This window comes from Phaeodactylum tricornutum, chromosome 6 (genome assembly GCF_000150955.2).
Source record: "Phaeodactylum tricornutum CCAP 1055/1 chromosome 6, whole genome shotgun sequence".
Lineage (NCBI taxonomy): Eukaryota > Bacillariophyta > Bacillariophyceae > Surirellales > Neidiaceae > Phaeodactylum > Phaeodactylum tricornutum.
This window is the reverse complement of record NC_011674.1, coordinates 271492-291826: the sequence shown is the minus strand read 5'-3', so window position 1 is coordinate 291826 and position 20335 is coordinate 271492. Positions and strand designations below refer to the sequence as shown.

Below are 20335 nucleotides of genomic sequence, written 5' to 3'. Positions count from 1 at the left end.
GCGGCGGCATTGCCACAAGAAAACGACACCAGCCAAAATATAGTCCAGCCATTATAAAATATATGGCTGTTGTTGCGTGGCATTAGTGATGCGCTGTCTTTGGCTGCCGCGTCACAGTCGATACATCTAGAAAGTTGTGGCTATGACAAAAGATCTGCTGGGATAGGAGCAGCGGCCCAATAGAAAGAGGGACTTCACTCACTGTCAAGGCTTTGTTGAGGGTGCGTGGCGAAGGCCAGACCGAAATGTGAAATAGTGGTAGTGTCATAATTATTAGGTGGGTTAAAGCCTGTAAAACTTACTGTCAAGCCGATACCGAAAAGGTATAAACAATCCTCAGCTGCCTCTACCGTACTCCTTTTTGCCGAAATTATAAGTGCCGTAGTCGCATTATAGCTTTTGACGTTGCAGGAACGGAGGCCAACTCCATATTTGTTTCCTCTAAAAGTAATTGAAACCCCAACCATCAAGTTCTCGGCATTGGCAACAGAAGTGTCGATTAGTGATTGAGAATCGCGTGTAATCGTTGCTTGGTACCATCGTGGATACGCGTTCCTTGTCGTTGTCCCCGAGCCCATTTCCGAACTGTTTCGCACAATCTGGATGAATCGGCTTCGCCTAGAGGTTCATCCAGGGCCAACAATACCGCGAAGTTACTCAAAATCTCCAGCAAGGCGGCGTCATCGCTACCGTCTATATAAGCCAGAATGGCCTTGCGCGTTTTGCTCGTCAGACCTCCATCCTTTTTCTTGACCGCCGCCACGGCGGACCCACCGGAAAAGGAACCTTCATGGGATAGTAACGCTGTATTTACTAGACACAAGACACAATCCAACGTGGTGGTTTCCTGGCCGTCAACCAGAATGGCGTGACTTGTCGTGACGTAGCGCCCTCCTCCATCAACATCCTTCTTTCCATTCTGAATAAGCAGCATATCCTCCGCGACTATTTGGACGGCCACATCTGACAGCTGAAAGGCTTCGGTCGTTCCAACCTTGGCATCCATTGCCAGTGTGGCAAACCGAGCACCTTCTGCCCGATCGGTTCGTTGCATGTTGAAAGCTTGGAGCTGAGCACCATGTTGGACATCCTTCGACCATACAGGTAACGCATCTTGGTCTTTGTGGCGATCATCGCTGTAGGTAAAAATCCAGCCGACGGGCTTTAAGCCTAAATGAGCCGCTATGCGTAGCACGTTCGACGGTATTTTACGCAAAGCTTTTCCATCGTATGCTGTTCCAGGTTGGCTATTTTGTGGCGGTTCCCAAATAGCATGGACTTTTGCGACTTCACAGTAATCGGAGTCTGTGAGTGGGCTGGAAAGGGACGTTCGGGTTTTGGGTTTGGTATTTACTCTTTCGCGTTGAGTTGTTCCCAGCAGCAAGCCGACCCGATTCTGAAATTCTTGCGCTTTCCCCCCGACACAGTTGGACTGAAAGCGCTCCGCGGCATACCGACACATATAAACTCGTTTTAGCGGTCCTTCCGGTTGCGGTTCTACCACGTGCAACGACGATTGCAAATGAGCGAGGTCGCCGTAACTCAAACCACTGCCGGCGTTACGTCGACGGGCGGAAGCACGCTTCGCGGATTCGTAGTCTTTGGCCAGATCGGGAAAAGGATCGTACCGCTTTTCCCGGGGTATCGATGGTGGGGCTCTTTTTTGGAGGCCGGCCTTGGACTGTGGCAATTGGTCAGCATTGTTGGATAGGAGAGTCAGGAGTGATCCGTGTTCAATTTCCAAGTCTCGTAGGGTTCGTGACGCATCGGCTGGATTCTTTTTGTGTAAAATAGAGGTTTCTTTGGTGGACTGGTGCAGCGGAGCGAGAGCATCTTGAAGTGTTAGGGTGTCGAGCCGATCTCCCGGCACGGCTAGTCGTTCGATCGATCCGTCGGGTAGCCGGATGCGCACAACAATGGACTTGTTCGAAGACGACGAAGAAGTGGCTGTCACTGCTATACTTGCAGTACCCGTCAACAAAAAGCGTAAAAAATTTATCCTCATGATGTCGAAAAACGCAAGCGGGTTCCATTGAGATGTGTTTTGTGGTTCAAAGACGGTGCAGCTGGTTTTGAATGGACTGCTTTTTCCTTGAGGAACAAAAAATGAGGCGACTCGACCAAAATCTCGACATCGCATCTTCTTTTGCACTGGTCAAAGAAAGGACACGTGGAATCTAAAAACCTAACCCCTTTTATGCAGACAGGGTAGGCTACAGGGTAAAGAGATACTATACAGTCTTTCCATACGCATCGTGTTCTTCATGTGACTGACTGTGATAGTGAAAATTCCCGCCAACCTATGCACACCTCAACTTTCAGTTGAAACAGGACGCATGGACAGACTCATCAGAATATATCGGTCGGCAACAACATGTGAATGTCGACCATCACACTTTTGCATTCTCCGTGAAGGGTCTAGTGTTCTCGGCGACCATGAGAATAGTGGTTGTAAATCTCTGTGTTCTCGGTTTCGGTCTCGCCAATTGCCTCATGATGCCCCGAAACTGTCGATTACCAGGACTGTCGGCGTCCCACCTGTTCGCCGTTGTCCCAGGGACGGAGGAGGCGAAGGCTTCATCCTCCGACGACGGAAGCAAGGCGTTTGCGCCACCCTACACATCTCGGCAGCTACAAGAAGCATTGGATTCCCTTTGGCAAAAGGACTCGGACAACCCCGATTTGGATGCCCGTCACATTTATGGCTACGGCGATCCTTCTCACAAATTGAGTATGCTTCAAACGATTACAGCAACGCGTCTACTCGACTATCAATCCCTTTTGGAAAGTAGCACGTCTTCGTTGCCAAGTCTGGATGAACTAGCCCAAGAAGCAAAATCCTTTGCCTTTGATCATGGAGCCATATTGAATTTGCAGACTGTCATCCAATCCCAAGCTCCTCGGATGGCGTTGGCGGCAGAGTTTAAACGGGCGTCGCCGAGCAAGGGTGACATTGCTACCCATCTGAATGCCGGTGAGCAAGCCGTCAAGTATACCAAAGCAGGGGGAGCCAATATCATTTCTGTATTGACCGAGTCCCACTGGTTTAAAGGGAGTCTGGACGACATGACACAAGCCAGACTCGAAACATCTAAAGGAGTTTCCGATGACTCACGCCCGGCTATTTTACGCAAAGATTTCGTGATCAACGAATACATGATTGCGGAGGCGGCCGCAAAAGGTGCCGATACTGTCCTGTTGATCGTCGCTGTTCTACCACAACACGTACTCACTCGATTAATCGGGTTTTCTCGTTCCCTCGGGATGGAGCCACTAGTCGAAGTCCACGCGGATACCGAACTTGATGTGGCCATCAAAGCCGGTGCCAAGGTTATCGGAGTGAACAATCGCAATTTGCACACCTTCCAAATGGATTTGGGGACATCTGAGCGTGTGGCTAGAGAGCTTGAAGCGCGCGGATTGTCTTATGCCCACAACGATCCCTGCGCGGCATATACGGTTTGCGCGCTTTCGGGAATGTCTACGGCTATGGACGTGGACCGTTATCGTCAGGTCGGTCTTGGTATGTGTTTAATCGGTGAGAGTTTGATGCGTGCGACTGATCCGGGACAAGCGATTGCTGCTCTATGTTTGCATCCAGACGATTTCGCTGTCCGTATGGCTCGGGATGGTGTCGGCGGAGCCTATACCGGCGGTACTCAAGTGGTCAAAGTATGTGGCATAACAAGCTCTGAAGACGCACTCGTGGCCTGTCAAGCAGGAGCCAATTTGATTGGGGTCATTTTTGCCCCAAAGTCGGCGCGTAAAGTCACCCCTGAGCAAGCAAAGGCAGTTGTGCAGGCAGTCCGGAACTTTGGAGAGCGCCACCAGGATCACACCTTCAAACCTCCGAACGACGAGTCTCCGCTACCTCATTTGGTATCTTGTTCACGACAGTTGGCGGAGGCTTCAAGACGACCGCTTGTGGTTGGTGTTTTTCAAAACCAAGATTCCTCGTTCGTGCGGGAAATGGTTGATTCGTGTGGGTTGGATCTAGTCCAGCTTCATGGACAAGAAGGCTTCGCAGCAGCCAAAGTTGAAAGTTGTGGAGTTCCCGCGATTCGAGTGGTGGACATTGTCGTGGACTCCGAATCTGGTAGAGCAGCAGAGAATGCTGTAGAAACAATTCTGGAATCCATTACAAGCGATCCGATTGCTATTTTACTCGACACAGCCATCAAGGGTCAAAAAGAAGGGGGAGGAACCTCCCGATCGTTTGATTGGACCATTGCAGAAAAAGTGCAAGCCGCTGGTTTACCGGTCATAATTGCCGGAGGGCTGTCACCAGAGAATGTCAAGGACGCAGTTGCTGGAACGCGACCGTTCGGTGTGGATGTAAGTTCCGGTACAGAAGCGAGCCCTGGTCGCAAGGATCACCAAAAAGTTAGAGATTTCGTACAAAATGCGAAGCAAGCGGCCGTGGAAGCAAACAAAGGATTTTAAGCGCGATTAGTAATCGTTTAAGGGTATGAAAATACCCGGGAGACTAAGTCCTTAAGCATGAGAAACAATGCTGGGATTTCTTTTGTCAATCGAACGGCCCGTGGACCCGAACAAGTTCGTCGCTCTGCTCTACTCGCAAGCAAGTATTGACGCCAAACGGTAGACTCCAGCCTTCTTTCATTGCCATCTCAAACGCTGTCTGCAACTCGATATCGTACTCGGCACAAAGCTGTATCAAGTTGTGATTAGAATATCGATCGTGCAAGGCAGAAATATCAAGCGAATTGATGGCTTCCAGGATGGAAAACGCCTGCTCCCCCGTTACCAAGTCCCCCAGTCGATCATGGACTTGAATGGGTACGGGAACACCCCACATACACAATACGTCTGCTAGATAGCAAACCGGGACACCGTAGTCGGTCGCAATCTCATTTAATGTCGAGTCACCTAAGAATCCTTGCTCTCGTTTTCGACTTGGATTAGACGTCTTGCCTCCCATGGCAGCAATAACGTCTTCTTCCTCCTCGGTATAGGGACTAGCCTTTGGCCTTGTAGAATCATCCTCTCGCAATTTGTCTGGTGTTATTTTTGCAGGAGCGGACCTAGGTGCTTCTTGTTGCTGTCGAACACTTTCGGCGTAGACCCGAGCTTGGAGACGACGCTGTTTCGATTTCTCTCTATCCGGAGTCCAGTCTTCATCTCTTTCGTAATCGTCTTCCTCTTCAACCAACTCAATTTGGGGAGAATAGTCATCATCGTCTTTCTTCCCCAAGCAACGGGTACTTACAAGGCTACAGGAGCTGAAGGAACATAATGCGCTGACTTTAACTTGCCCTAGACTTTGTATCAGGAATGCGTCGGACCGCGCTCTGAGCAACAGCGCACCGCACAGAAACATAATTTCGACGGATCTGTAAAAGGACATTGCCATGTTACTCAGGCCTTTGGGTTTGTCCTGACGATTCATCTCGTTAGTTGACAGGCAAATGCTGTTTGAAAGTTTCGTTCGTTTGCGTAGATGCAGTTTCGATGTCTGTCGTTTTTTCATTGGGACTGAAATAGTTCTCATTCTAGTCGTTTATCAATAATGACCCTTTGCTTCCCAGCGCGAGACAATTAATAAGAAGAGCGTCGTGAATGCAGTCGGAGAGGATTGTATTTAAAATAAATGTAGATAGAAATTATTCCCAAACACTTGTGAGGGAGACTTTTCCCAAGAGTCGAAATCGCGCAGCAAGAATAGAAATAAAAACGCGAAACTCTCTCACAATCAAAGCTGATGCAGCAGGTACGTAGCCACCATGGCGGTCGAAAAGGGCCGCGGACAACTGTTATTCACGACATATATCCGCACTGTATGAATAAAAGGAACATCAGGAATGATGAAGCGAAAGACAGATCAGATTCAGAACGATTTCAGGTAGTTTCCAGAAATTGCGTCGGGACTACTACACAACGCAACACTACGTCTTCACCCCGTCTCAAACTCTCTATTTACACACAAGTATGCAATCACAAATCAATCTCTATACCCACTACTAAAACACCTTCCCTTCTGCATATAGAATTTTTTTTTTTTAAACAGTTCAATATTGAGAATGAAAGTCTTCTTTGTCTTCGTCATCCTGTCAGCGTTCTTTTCTATGATCTATGCCAAGACTGTCAAAGAACGCTTGATGGATTTTCGCCACGTTAGCGATACCGAGCCCTCGCCGGTACGTCTCTTGATCGTCATGCTTCCAAATGATGGAATTCAAAACTTTCTCACTCCTCTTCTTTCGTTGCATCATTTACTCTTGTCAACTCTTTTCTGATGTGTGTCTGGACGCATAAGGAAGCCCTGGCCGCTCTTCAAGCGCACGACAACAAGCGAATGAGTCAGTTGCAAGTCATGATCGAAGATCGCCGTCGTCAGTTGATGGATCACAAAAATGGGCGCCGTCATTTGAATGTGGACGAGCACGCCACCGTTGCGGACCAAGCTGATGTGTATACACGCAAACTTGCCCAAATGCGTTCCGAAACAGCGCTAGACAAGGAAGAGAAACTTCGCGAAATGATAGATTCCTTCAAGCACATGAATCGGATGGATTACATCGATTTCGGAAAGTCCGGTCTAGACGGATAAACGATCTCGGAGAGCACTTAGACTGATAAGCTTTTGTTGAGGAGTCGCTGAGACCATGCTCCAAATTGAAGCGTGCAAAGATCCAAAGACCAATTTTTCTTACATAATCAGAATGCTTCTTTGACTGTGAAAAACAAATCAACTAGTTGTCTAACGAAAAGCCAAAGCGGAACGGAGTTCGTTTTTCGTCTCTTATCTACTTTCCTATACAAAACGGCAGGGCGTATTCATTTTCCAAGGCGTATGCGACTAACTTACTGTTATAAGTTTTTGCGACGCAATTGGTCGTTGGGAGTCGTAGCCAGGATAGGACGGCCATCCATGGGCAGACAGTAGAGTCGAAAGAGATTGCAGCATTTGTATACTTGGAAAATCCCTTTTTTTGCTTCAATCCTAGCAAAAGAACAAACTCATGCTATTAGTTGAATCCATTTGCGAAACTATGAGGTCAAGCATTACCTAGAAAAGGACTGTAATATCGAAGCCTTACAACGAAGCTGGCTTGCTCATTCACTGTACCTCTTTCCCACTCTTGCAGTTGCACATTTCAACCGGAATGGTTTGAACTTCGCACCCCATGAAAGTGATAGCTTCAAATGCTGACGGCGATACGAGCCAAAACAGTCACCAACTGCCTAATTTTCTAGTTGAGTGACGCTTCGACCAAAACCGAAAACAAAATGACCTGGGGCTTTGATTTACATCCTTCTCTCGATTTACGCATTGCATAGTATACTCAGATTGGAGTCCCGGATGGATTCGTCCACAAATTACTTAGGTAATAATCACGAACATTTAAGGGTGAGTTACACCGGCAAATTATATATAACATTTTGGAACGTCCGGTTCCGCTGCAAGGGGAGAAAGCTGTCCACAGTTCACAGGTGGAGCAATCGTCCAACCACAATTTCAGCTGCGGAGCGTTGCGAGAACTACGGTGACCAGGAGTGTGAAATACGAATCGAGTCAACACTTCGGGGTCTTCATTACTGTGACTTCGCTGTCAAGGATTAGCTTACGTCGTTGATCTGATAGAGGTAAGTCGATACACGGCACGCAAGAAAAGGGAAAACATAAGATTTGCTTTTGGCCTACGAATATACATCGAGAGTGCTTTTCTACCGCTCAGAAACTCCTGTATGGAGTGAAATTGTTGTTGTTTTAATAACTTCCGTTTCTGGACAGAATCGATCATTCACTAGTTTGTATTGGCCTTACGCAGTTGGTTTGTAAACCAAACTGAATAGTTTGCTATAGAGTTGATCATGGACGGACGATTTCCGTTTCCGCAGAGTGATAGTCAACGGACGGACCAGGTACGTTGCCATTTCACCCAATATTCAATTGTCGAAAATTCAACAACTAGAGACATCTCAGGTCTTCCTTTTGTTGCTGAATGGCAGATGACTCCTGCCCAATGGCGAGCTGCACTTGGATTGACGTCAGTCTCTGGAGACCAACTGCCACAGCTGTACTCCCAAATCCAGCAGAGGCAGCAAGAAAGCCAACGAGACATGCAGCTCCGTCAGCTTCTTCTTCAAGAGCAGCTCGATCAACAGCTTCAAGAACAGCAACTACGGTCACTTTCCGAGCGGCTCAATGATTACTCGGGCCTACAAAATCATTACCGTAGCCTGCTGCTGAGCGAACAGATGCAGCGACGCACTGGTGAACAAGCATATCTTCGTCACCATGTCGAACAGCAAGCGGCGACACTTGCCACTCAGCAACAAGAAGCTCAGCTACGCTACCAAGAGGGTCTAAGACGCCAACAAGAGCTGTTATCGAGGCTACAAGAAGTTCCAAATGATACTACCAGTGACTTAACGAGCACTCACCTGGCGACTCGTTCCGATTTGTATGGCGAAAGAAGTTATTCTGTTGACAAGGAACAGAGCGACGAGCACACGTTACCTGCCGCGGCTCAAACGGCTACAAAAGTAAAGTCGTTGCCTCACATAAAGGCGAAAGCGACCACGGCGAAGCCCAAGCAGAAAGCGAACCGTCAGGACAGCAATGTAAGCATCGGTCGAGACGGCAAGAAAAAGGAACGAGGCAAAGCTCGGAAATACTCTAAGGGGAAAGGGCTAGCGGCGGCCAAAGGTGCCTCCAAGCAAAAGAGTCCTGCATTTGACCTTTCTTCGTTGAATAGCCTGGTAGAGGCGTCGGTTGAAGCCACACCTTCGGTAGAGGACCTCAACACAGTTGCTCTGGAGCAAGTCGCAATAGCTGCAGATATGGCTATTCCTCAAATAATTTGCAAAGGAACTGTCGAAGAGCTTCTGTCGGTGGCGACGAACGAACAGAAAGTGGACGATGCTGCTGGGGTGTTGACCATGCTTAGCTCGCTAAAAGATGTTGACTGGGCCGAAGACGAAGATAGTATACAAGAATCTTACAATTTGGTGATGACTGATTCACCGGCAAGAGAAATTAGAACATCACGATTTAAGTCCGCTTTACCGAAACTTCCAGAAGAAAAAGTGTGTATTCTAATGGAGGGCTGCAACCACGAAGCAGCTACAAGGGTTGAGAACACGGAGAATAAACCTCAGAGACCTAAAGAAAAAAATTCAATTTGGGAGAACGTGGATGCGTCGAGTGAAGTTGAGGAGGATCAGCGTAGACCCAAAAAGGTCTCGGCTGTTCTTGAATATCCATTTCCGGTCGATACTTGGTGGCCGTCGGTAACAGGTATACGGCGAGAACGCCGTCAAGCTGGAGAGACTAGTGACGAAGACGATTTTATTGATGAATCTGAGTCCTATCGCATGTGCTTTCGTGCTAACCAAAAAAAACTCAAGACTCGCCTTGCAAAAAAGTTGGAGCCAGGTGTCTTGGAAAAACTTCCCCACTGTCGCATTCATCGTATCCGTACGAAACGTAAAAAAAATTCGACGGCCCCGGAGCTGGTTTATTGTTGGCAAGTCACGGAGATTTACCCTAACGACATCATGGTTAATTGTTCTGGATGTGGTACATGGCGCCATGCTGCCTGCGGTGGTCATTTTGAGCCAGTTTCAAATCACTGTAACTCGGAAAAGCCCTTCGTTGCAATTTGTGAAAATTGCAACGCCGAAGAAGCGATTCTTCGCGATTTTCCGGAGAGTAGAAGGAGAATTGAACGACAACGAATGGAGCAGCTTCGGCGAAGTTTAGCGACATCTGCCGTTATGCGTCATGCTTCGTTTTCGAAGCATAGTGGAACCTACAAATGGCCACTTGGAAGTGTGTCTGCCACCCATATTGGCGGCCATACGAGAAGCGTACACGCGAGACACGATAAGGTAGTTAAGCAATGGTCAGATATGGCAACGCGCCTCGAACGCGGTTTTGGATATCGCTCGAAAGAGCGTGTCAGAGTACGAACAAAGGAGCTAGAACGACTGCTTGTTTCAATTGAAGATGCCGAAGGCTATACAGACCGGCACAATATGCTTCTCTTTCTCATGAGAGACACATCTAGAGAAAGCCCGGCAGGTTTCGAAAACCAGAGACGCAACTTTTTCGATCCAGCTGAAGATCCTCCAATCTTGAAAAATAGGGCAGTCGGTGACGAAGACGCCAAGGCAGAACTACAAGGTGAAGCCTGCGACGGTTCAAATGCAAATATCACGCCCTCCTACTCATGTTGCGCAGCTCAATTCTGCGGCAACAAGCCGAGATTTGACTCTGTTTTTTGTTCAGACGGTTGTGGCGTCAAGACTATGGAACTTGATTTACTTCGTTCATTCCAAGATGCATCTGACATTCATCCAGCTGTTTTAAGACATTGAAATGGAGTGTACGTTTTAAGCACAATCCTGCTAAGGACGATGTGGAGATTACTTGAACAATGTATTTAATATTGACTGCGAGTAAAATGCGCATCGTCAATCGAGGACTCTCATCCATTGGTGACTTTCTTCTACAGAAATCCAAATAGCTTCGTCATCAGATTCTGTGGGTTATTTGATATGCGTTTGGAGCAAGCTGCGTGACTTTTTTTCAATACAACAAAGGAAATTTTCACATTTTTCTCTATAGTGCCACCATGAGTACCAAGAAACACAATTTTGAGCTTTTGACATTAGTCCTGTTCCGTCTGTACTCTCGAAAATTGAATGGCATCTCTCTCATTGGATTCATCCGTTCGTCTACAAAATCCACCACGCATCGCCTGAGCCATCATATAGGATGAAATCAAAGCTGCTATTACGGCCACTGCGTTCGGCATCCAGGTGACGCCCCTTGGCAGGATCTTTTGTGGTGTGATTCCGGGTCCAAGGCCATATTCGTCAAAGTTTTTTGTTTGGAAAACATCACGACACAATGTGGTCATCTTCCAGCACTGTGGTAATTCATTTACTTGCTCGAATCCCCACAGCACAGATTCAAGACATTCGACATAGTTCCAGCCCCAGCCGTCTTTGCCCAAGGTAGTAGCACTAGTCGGGTAGCTACTGATTGAAGAACAAAGCGCTAAGCAGGAAGCTTGATCGAAGCCATATTGGTCGGCACATTGGCTGCTCGTCCACAAGTCACACGCCACATCGCAGCAATTATTGAACATGGCCTCTTCTCCGACGGAGGGCTCAACAATAGAGCAGAGATCTGAATCGGGATTTGAGCGACAATCCGTTGAAGCTCCCATGCCTACCCAAAACCTCATAGCAGGATCACTGATGTAGTGCTTGTCATTATGGGGGCCAATAAAGTGGAGCTCCTCAGGGGAGACTGTGAGTGTGACTGTTCTCTCCTCTCCTGAGGCAAGCCAAATTTTTTCAAAAGCCCGAAGTCTCTTGTATTCTGGAGTAGTGGGTCGATTTTCGTCAAACGTAAAAAGCATGACCGCTTCTGACCCACCCGTTGACCCAGTGTTTTTAATTCTGACTGAGACGATCAAATCACTACCGTCTTTAGCGGATGACTTTAGATCAGAATACTGAAAGCTAGTGTAGCTCAGACCGTGCCCAAACGACCACTGCACTTCACAAGGGACATAATCGAAATGTGGCATGGCAGCTAACCCATCAGTGCATTTGTCCGACACGGAATGGAAGTAGGGGATGCCTCCGTTGTCCGAATACTTAGGATACGTAATGGGCATTTTGCCGCTAGGATTGATTTGCCCGCTAACTAAATTTTTCAGCGCTTCGCCCGCTGTCGGTCCAGGCAGGAAAGCCACAATGGTTGCGTCCGCCTGCTCGACCATTTTCCTTAGCAGCCTTGGACGTCCACCAAAGTATACAAGTACAATCTTGACAACCGAGTTCTCTTTGAGCGCTTTCACCAGTTCATATTGTCCTTGTGGTAGCTCCATAGACCGTATGTCACCAGGTTTCTCGGTGTAAGCTTCTTCGCCGACGCACACCAGCACAACGTCTTTCGATGCTGCCGCTTTGACTGCACGCTCGATGGACGTTGAAGGTCCCCTTCCGACCCATTCTTCGATCTCTTCGATGAAAAAAGTTTTCTGGCGACTCACTTCGTCATCGCATTCACCGCCCAAAATATTGACACCACAACTAAAGGAAACATCCCAGGCCTCTTCCCGTGAAAAGGCATCGAATACTGTTGATCCATGGGCAAACCAATCGTCAGATAAAGCCCCTTGCCACTGACCAGTCCAACCCCCAGACTGATGTATCAACGAGCTTGACGTTGGACCAGTCACGAGAATCTTGTGCCGAGTATTTAAACTCAAAGGCAACAACCCATCATTCTCTGCTAGAATGAGTGATTGTTGGGCCATGTCCAAGACCGCCGGTTCGTCCGAACCAATCATTGCAAGATTGGGATCTTCTATCGCGAGATTTTCGTGATACATGTTCAGGGTCTCCTTCAGCTTTAGGACACGCTCCGTTGATTGGTTCAATCGCCATTCAAACAACCGATGGCCTTGAATTCCTGCCAAAATTCCATCGCGAAATCCATCCGCGTCCCATGGAATCATACTCATGTCCACGCTACCATCCAATAACGACTTGATAGTTGCCTGTGTGTCATTCACAGCGATGTGGTGCCATGTATTTGCATTGCGAATCTCCTCATAGTCGGTCACAAGAACGCCATCAAAACCCAAACGCTGACGCAGTAGATAGTTCAGCGCTTGAGGATTTGCGACGTTGGGTACACCGTCTGTTTCCGTGTATGATTCCATCACGGTGAGTGCGTTTTGCTTCATTGCATACTGCCACGGTGGGACAAAATATTGGTACAAGTGGCGAGTGGGAATCCAACTTGGACTACGATCATGACCATCGCGCGGCATGGAATAGCCAATAAAGTGTTTAGCGCAAGCGGCTGCCCTGGAAGGGATGGCCAAAGGATTCGAATCCGGTTTTTGAATGCCGGCAATCATCTGGGCCGCCATGAGACCAACCATCGTAGGATCTTCCCCAAAGGTTTCGTAGACCCGGCTCCAACGTGGCTCCAAAGCAATACCCAAAAGCGGCGAGAATAACCACGTGATACCGGCAGCCCTTGTATCACGACTCGCAATAATGCCAGCCTGGTAGGGAACTGTTAAGTTAAAGGTTGCGGCCATGTTGATGGGTTGCGGTGGAATACTTGCTCCAAGAATGTAATTTGCCCCGTGCACACTATCTAGACCCCAAATTACGGGTGGACGGTTGTAGCGGTCGCTGATTTCCTTCAATTGCACGGCGACCTGACGAAAATCTTGCGCGGTCCAGGAAGCGCCACTTACAAGGTTGAGGACAGATCCGATTCCACGTTCACCGAGGTAAAGTTCTGCGGCGGCCACGTTCAGCCGTTTCTTTCCATTACCTTCGGAATCGTCTTCGATAATCATGTTGATATCAATCTGGGACATTTGCCCTATCTTTTCTTCGATAGTCATGGAGGAAAGCATTTCTTCAATTTGACTTTTTCTCTTCAAGTTCCGGAAGGAAGAATCAATCTGCCTGGATTTGTTTTCCGCCACCATTCTCGCAGTGTTATCAACTGGGTAAATACAGCAAATCGTATCTTTGATGAAACAGGGTTTGGCACTAAAAAATGCGTGGAAGGATAGGCTGCGCGACACGAAGATGAAGTTTGGGAAATTGAGTGACCCTCTTTCCTAGAGATGCAATGTATATGTGTGCGAATATCTCGATTTCTTTTGCTTTCCACAGTTCTGCTGCCTCCTGTCTTGGTTTCTTCGGGCGAAACCCAGCGTTAGGTGTTGCTCCCTAGCAGAGAATTTGAGTAATTAATTGAAAAACATGTTTATGCAAGCCTGTCGTATACGTATCTTTTGAAAGCCGGAAGATTTCGCAAGGCATGGATGGTAGCTTCACAGATAGCGGAAAATGAACAGACTGGTGGAAGGCACTGTTCCCTCACAAACATTTCTTGTCACAGTGAGTGAACACACATCTTCATCACTATCGTTGGGTCTGTAATCAACCATGGGCTTACATAGTCTTCTTGTTTGTAAAAAGTCTCCAGAATACAACTCCATTCATCACTTGCATTACAATAACAAGAATCAAAATAGCAATTGCAGCTGAAGATACTTCTCTAGTTATGGAGCAAATCTAACAGTAAATCCGAATCGTCAAGTTCCTTGGGCGAAAAGACTATCTTAGCTCTTTATTCAAATTGTACACCTACTTTATCGTCCAATGGGGTTTATTTACTGTCAATGAAAGTAAACATATCACCACTGTCAATGAGTCGGTGACCGACATATCACAACTGTGAGAAACAACGACAACATAACAGCTCAGACAACGAAGTCATATTGAACCGTCTCGAGCTGGGAGTCAAAGAAACCGGGAAATCATGCGTCTACCTTAGCCAATTCGCTCCGTTCATTGATTCATCTGATACCCAAGTTTTGGAGTCGAACGTGGTGAAAACTTCTTATCTTCAAGAGTGCGCACAAAAGAATGACAAAAGCTACACCTTTCTTTATTTTGTGCTTAGCGGTCGCTTCCCTAAAGCATGCTGGAACCTTGGCCTTCCAGGCTGGACCAGGTAGCAGTGTCGCAATCCAATCATCAACTGTTGATGTGAAGCGCCTGATTAAGCATGAAAGAAAACTTTCGAATGGCGCCCAAAATTCGCTGATCCCGCTTTCGGCTTGGCCCCTTATACTTGTGTCATCGCAGCCATTGTTGACCGAGGATGAATGTTCAATCATTTCACACTACTGTCAGCAGAATCTGTCACCATCTGGCACGGTTGAGATGGAAGAAACTTTTTCTCGGGGCGCTCAAATTTTACAGCGAACCCAGCATTTTTTGGATGACATTCTCGCTCGTCCGTGCGGTGAAGCGCCTGTCTTGCCCCGCTACCTGACGTACACTTCTAGCGACGCACCAATCGACTCGGTTGAAGCTCTTCTGCCGGATGGTCTACATGTAGACACCAACAATGGATTCCTGTTTCGATACTTGACAGTCTTATTGTATTTGACTGACTGCGATTCATCGGCGACAACATTTCCGTTGGCCAAATCCATCACGACTGTTTCCAAAAGTGTTTCGAATAGAGAGCGCGAAGCTGAGCTTCTCCTGGCCGCAGAGGAGTTGTTGGATACCAATACTCACCACACCGGCTTCGACGAAAGGGATACCAAGTGTCGTCAGATAGACGAAGCAGCTTGGCACGTATATAAAAGAAACGAAGCATCTTCATTTGGCTTTCGGGTTTTACCTCGTCAAGGGTACATTACAGCATTCTTTGGTATCGCAGCGGACGGTAGCCCGGATCCACGATCATGGCATGGTGCCGAAGCCTTGGAGCCCGGAGAGAAGAAAGACATTTTAACGTTTTTCTACGAAGTCCCGTTTACATTTTCCAGTAAGAATGAATTTGCTCGACTGGTAGGTGAGCGGAAACAGGCACTATTGGAACGGCATGGTTTGTTTCAGGCTGGGAACATTAGAAACGCTGACGAATCACGTCGATGACAGGAAAAGATTTTGTCCTTTCCACTGCATATGAGTTTTTTAAAAGGTAGTTAGTGCGGATAATTGCCACAATTGTGCCGGCAAATTAATTCTTTGCATTCACATTTTTCACTGTCAATCACAACTGACAGTGACTTACGTTGGATCACTTACGCGAAAATCACTTGTGATCGATATTCCTAACGCGGAGTGTCTTGCTTTCGATTACCTGTACTAGTAGCTGATGTCAGCATACAAAGTTTTCTTGCGCACATACCATAAGCTCGAATCTCATAAAACTACCTATTTCTCTTTGCATTACTGCAAGGAAACACCCGCTTTCTCATAATAATAAGAATAAAGGAAGAAATCCAATGCAATGTTACATGGAATGAAACTGTACACGACGACCTCGGACTCCACAAAGCTCGATGGATCGTCTGCAGGGACGTCTATTCGTTCTATCATGACAGCTCGTCGAAAAGACATTTCATTCCAGAACCATTACTTCAAAAGCAATGATGTGTAAAGGATCAGTGCGGGGTGCAAATAACGATCAAAATCCTTTGCCTGGGGAAATGTTTTATGGAGAAAAGCACAATTGTGAAAGAAAAACTGCTGTACCTGTGACGGCGTAAAAACCGACGAGTGTGAAGCTGCGAGTCAGGATAAGCACTCCCAAAGCAGAATGATGTGCCTGCAACGACGGTGATTGCGGGACAGGAGCTGTAGAAAACGATGAAGCTAATTTTCGCAAAATCTTCGAGAACTCTACGGCGTCAGAAGTAGAAAGGAAGATAGAACATCTACCAACACATCTAGTTTACTTTTTCTCTATGCTGAGCAGCGAAGAACGCGAACTAAAATAAGTGTTGTTAAACGCATGCAAGGCCAAACTTGAGGGTCAACAGAGCCTGGAGTGAAACAAGTTGTCGAATCTCGGGGTTGCGCCTGATACACAGATTAAGTTCGCTCATACGGTGCACAAAAGACACCTGTGTCTGGATCCACGTCCGTGGGCAAGGTACATGAACGATCTTTGTACGACTGTAAAATCTGATCAAATCCAGTCACATGCTTTCTTGTGAAGCGTAATTCTTCTACCAAACCACCCACAGGGTGGTAGACGTGGGCGAACGGTATCGAAGGGATTTCCAAGCCTTGGTGGAGCGAGGTTGTCTCACGTGTGACAGGAACTTGCAAAAACTGCACGTCATAGTTAGAATATTTTTTGCTCAAACTGTAATACGCAGGCGCCACTGCTTTGCATGCTCGGCACCAGGGAGCGTAGAATCGAACGACGGACAGCTTGGAAGGTTCGTCACCCACGATGCGCTTATATTGTGCCAAAGAAGTGATCTCTTGTACGTCATACTTCGTGGAGGGACCTCGAGAATTGGTTTTCAAATTCTTTGTCGGTAGTGCGAGTTCTCGCATGCGATCTTGGAAGCTACGTTGCGCTACTTCCGATCCATCCGTAGTATTTGAATAGTACAAAATTGTAGCAGAGGTAGCGCCTCCGGATATCGGACAGGACGGAAATCTTGATCGAGTTCGTGCAACCTGGAAAGCCTCGGTCAAAGTAGATACCAACAGGAAGAAAATGAGAACGCCTCGACGCCGCAAGTGTCTTTGATGGGATGTTTTAGAATGCATTTTTATGGATAGCAATCGGGTTCGTGGGTGAATTTCTTGGGCGAGTCTGTTAATTCCTCTGCTTAGAGATTCGTTTGGCGGTGACGAAGGAAAGGTATTAATTTGGCTTGATGATGGTGTTTTTGTTGGTCTAGAGGATCACTTCAGCCGAGTACAAGAAGGAATGGGACGCAGTTGGTGTCGGAAACGAGCCGACAATCGATGATGGCAACGCCGAAACGAAAAAAAAGCCAATCAATGGATTTAATTGGCCGCCTGAGCAAGCACAGGCGATGTGTTCATGTCTTTCGCCTCGTGATGTCGATGCCCCGCAGCTTGTACCGAAATCTGCGTTCGATTCAAATTTGTCGTCACCATGACTCAGCTAGCAATAAATGAACCCATCAAAGAAATTCAATGTTAAATAAAGCTGCCCAGCCGGAGAACCCTCGATTCGGAAAAGTCTGATGCAGTCGTACGCATGCATGAACAGCCTTAATGTTAGACTGTCTTCGAGACGGATAGCTACCGTGATCGCGGGTCTCATTGTGTGTACACCACGCAAAAGCTAATAGAAGGTTTCGCAACCCCTCGTAGAAAGTCTGTGTGTATTCTAGGATCACTGTTAGGGTTTTCTTTCTGCTACAAAGCATCAAAGAACTCGTCTAGATCTTTGTCGGTTTGACTTGGCAACACTTGCTCATTTTTCATTCCAACTTCCGCGATGGTTGACTCCGTGCTGCTTTTGCTGCGCTCCATGGATTTAGCAAGCAGTGTGGCGCCAGATCCATAGTCAGAAGAATCTTTTTCTAGCTGTTTTTTGCCTTTGCGGTTGGAGTTGGCAGCCTGCACATTCAATACACTACCACAAGGTAACTCGGCACCGTTCATCTTTATTAACGCCAATAAAAGTCTGTTAGAGAAGGTAGCCAATGTAGCTTTCTCTCCTGGATCAGTTAATTATCATATATAAGGCCTGCACACGTACCTGTACGCAAATGCTTTGGACTAGGTTTTCCCCACTATCCAACAGAGCCGACGCTGACAATTCGAAAACAACCAGCCCATCGCCCTTCAACTCCCCGGACTTCTTGTCTCGGTAAAAATGCGTCTTGACGACTTTTTCGTACGATGAAAAAAGGCCTGCGATGTATTCCGGCCGGACCGAACCGTCCACAGGCAAGCCCGTGAGATAAACAGCGACCGTACGAGCTGCCGTTTGCGGAACGTGACCGGCCTTTTCTTTGCTTTTTTCCGCTCGTGCGCGTTTCAACGTGCCGATCCCGGCTTGCGATTGCAAATCTGCTTGATGCAATTGGCGTTTATGCCGCTCTTTCAATTGCTGCTGATACAAACTATGAGCGTGCGCTTCTGCTTGCCGAGCCTGCTCCACTTGAGCGGCAAGGCGCTGAAGCTGTTCAGATTGCTTTCGAGCAACGTATTCGAAATTCTTTAGCAAGGCAATGTTTTTGCGTTCCTCTTCACGTTGTAGCCCCCGAACTCGCTGTTCTGCAAATAAGGATGGTAGTAGAATGTTGTCGCTCTCCAACACGCTGACTTCCGCCGGAACTTGCAACAGACTGTGCTGTTGCTGGGAAAATCGTACCAAAATCTCCTGGGCGCGCAGCTTGGCGGCCTCGATTTGTACTTCCGCATTTGCAGTATTCTGATCGGCTACAGACAGCCCTGCTTCCTCTGTATTAGTATATTTAGAGCTGTTGTCTCTTATTGGATCAAAAGCGACGGGAGCTTGCGAAGCCGGGACAAAGGACGACTGCGACGTCGGCCTGTCGCCTTGCGTCTGTTGATTTCGTACATTTTCCTGCTCTTCGTGGTACTCTAAGCACTGCAATAAGTATTGCTTCATTAGGGATTCGGCATGATCGGCAGCTTGTTCCGACGAAGGTCTATCGTGCGCTACGCGATTCGGGTGAGTGTCACTGTCTTGAGTACTGATACTAAGGTTGTACCCCAACCCAAGAAAGGACCGCTCTCCGTTCATCTTTTTTTCACGGAAACATGCGAATCCAGCCGCTGAAGGAATCAGCGGCACCGCAGGCAAAGCATTCAAGATGTTGCGTATCGCAAGGCTAGTTTGGTGAGCCTGCGTTGAAATGTGGGTCTGTGTCGTGAGCAACGGGTAATTTCTAAAAATCGCAGCGAAACCCTACGTGAATAATCGTATTGCATGCGTTACAGACTAGGTAGGGGTCTGATCATTGTTCCTACACTTTTTTGGAGTTTCGATTTTCTCACATGTCAGTTAGCATGATAGCAAATCTTCGTCAAATCATAGTACATATAACGCTAGTCAAAGAAAGAAGCATCAATATGATAGACTGTGAAGCGAAAAGTCGGCTTAGAGTAATTTATGCCTTGATGGCGAACTTGACTTTGGGAAAGGCAGCTTCCCGTCTGCACTGCTTGTGAGTCTTTTGCTTCAGTTCCGACTTGGAAAGAGCGCGACGCTTTGCACGGGTCGTCTTGACTCGCAGGTCCTTGGACTTGTACTTGGCGCCAGCGGCCGCCTTGCGGAGTCCCTCTTTTTGTTGCTGATTGTGTACAGTCAAAACACGTGCAATCGACTTGCGGACGCCCTTGATCTTGGCAACCTTAGAAGCGGCTCCATCCGTTACCTTGGCAACGTGCAATTCGGAAAGCTCCTTACGCAAGTCCGTTAGGGTCTTCAGGAGTTCATCCTTGTTCAAATTACGGAGTTCGTGAGCTTTCACCATTGTTTTCTAGTTGTGTTTGGACAGTCTGTTAGAAACAAATAAATACGTGAGAGGCTGAAATTCGCCGCATAAACGCAGCAGAAAAAATCAAATGGTAGTCTACAGATTGCAAAATCGTCGGAATGGCGGAGGTTTCCGGACACAGCAGCTCAGATGATGGAACGCCCTGCCCTGTTGGGATACTTCCGGCTTCTGTTCCGCCATCTCGCAGAAAATTTCCGTGATTCCAGTCCACTTGCCCAGCTTTTCTAGACTACCTCATATCGACGAAAAAGGAAATAAAGCGACGCGTATACACCCACCTTAAGTGATATTCATGCAACTGTGGTTCCTTCGATGCCGGTTGTCGTTCGGCTTGCGACACGGAGCCGAGAGCTTACTCGAGCGAGCCGCCGGCGGCGGATGGTGACTTCCAAATCAAGTAAAGCGGTAAGATTATTCGGGAATGCAAATAAACACGTGACTGGCCCAATATTTTTGAACTCGAAGTCGAACGAGTCATGGATAAA

General features: G+C 47.4%; 9 protein-coding genes across 9 annotated transcripts; 4 read left to right on the top strand and 5 right to left on the bottom strand.

The window, feature by feature from the left end:
* Positions 1-499: 499 nt before the first annotated feature.
* On the bottom strand, positions 500-2005 carry PHATRDRAFT_45135 (predicted protein; the record flags this gene model as incomplete). Its single annotated transcript, XM_002179139.1, has 1 exon — positions 500-2005. One exon carries the CDS (start codon positions 2003-2005, stop codon positions 500-502), a length of 1506 nt encoding a protein of 501 aa, XP_002179175.1.
* An 887-nt stretch (positions 2006-2892) lies between these two features.
* On the top strand, positions 2893-3408 carry PHATRDRAFT_11527 (predicted protein; the record flags this gene model as incomplete). Its single annotated transcript, XM_002179361.1, has 1 exon — positions 2893-3408. A coding segment is annotated over one exon (516 nt), but the record flags the coding sequence as incomplete, so codon positions are not given.
* A 141-nt stretch (positions 3409-3549) lies between these two features.
* PHATRDRAFT_34747 (predicted protein) lies at positions 3550-4443 on the top strand (the record flags this gene model as incomplete). Its single annotated transcript, XM_002179360.1, has 1 exon — positions 3550-4443. The coding sequence occupies one exon, from the start codon at positions 3550-3552 to the stop codon at positions 4441-4443; it is 894 nt and encodes a 297-aa protein (XP_002179396.1).
* A 106-nt stretch (positions 4444-4549) lies between these two features.
* PHATRDRAFT_34746 (predicted protein) lies at positions 4550-5374 on the bottom strand (the record flags this gene model as incomplete). The annotated part of the gene is made up of 1 exon (XM_002179138.1): positions 4550-5374. A coding segment is annotated over one exon (825 nt), but the record flags the coding sequence as incomplete, so codon positions are not given.
* A 634-nt stretch (positions 5375-6008) lies between these two features.
* Positions 6009-6727, top strand: PHATRDRAFT_45130 (predicted protein). The gene is made up of 2 exons (XM_002179359.1): positions 6009-6158; positions 6278-6727. The coding sequence occupies exons 1-2, from the start codon at positions 6042-6044 to the stop codon at positions 6569-6571; spliced, it is 411 nt and encodes a 136-aa protein (XP_002179395.1). The 5' UTR covers positions 6009-6041; the 3' UTR covers positions 6572-6727.
* Positions 6728-9938: 3211 nt separating this feature from the next.
* PHATRDRAFT_26742 (beta-glucosidase) lies at positions 9939-13608 on the bottom strand. The gene has a single exon (XM_002179137.1). The coding sequence runs from the start codon at positions 13500-13502 to the stop codon at positions 10641-10643; it is 2862 nt and encodes a 953-aa protein (XP_002179173.1). The 5' UTR covers positions 13503-13608; the 3' UTR covers positions 9939-10640.
* A 706-nt stretch (positions 13609-14314) lies between these two features.
* PHATRDRAFT_45127 (predicted protein) lies at positions 14315-15584 on the top strand. The gene has a single exon (XM_002179358.1). It carries the CDS (start codon positions 14452-14454, stop codon positions 15475-15477), a length of 1026 nt encoding a protein of 341 aa, XP_002179394.1. The 5' UTR covers positions 14315-14451; the 3' UTR covers positions 15478-15584.
* Positions 15585-16419: 835 nt separating this feature from the next.
* PHATRDRAFT_56522 (predicted protein) lies at positions 16420-17112 on the bottom strand (the record flags this gene model as incomplete). Its single annotated transcript, XM_002179136.1, has 1 exon — positions 16420-17112. One exon carries the CDS (start codon positions 17110-17112, stop codon positions 16420-16422), a length of 693 nt encoding a protein of 230 aa, XP_002179172.1.
* Positions 17113-19460: 2348 nt separating this feature from the next.
* Positions 19461-19839, bottom strand: PHATRDRAFT_19615 (predicted protein; the record flags this gene model as incomplete). Its single annotated transcript, XM_002179135.1, has 1 exon — positions 19461-19839. Exon 1 carries the CDS (start codon positions 19824-19826, stop codon positions 19461-19463), a length of 366 nt encoding a protein of 121 aa, XP_002179171.1. The 5' UTR covers positions 19827-19839.
* Between the last annotated feature and the right edge of the window lie 496 nt (positions 19840-20335).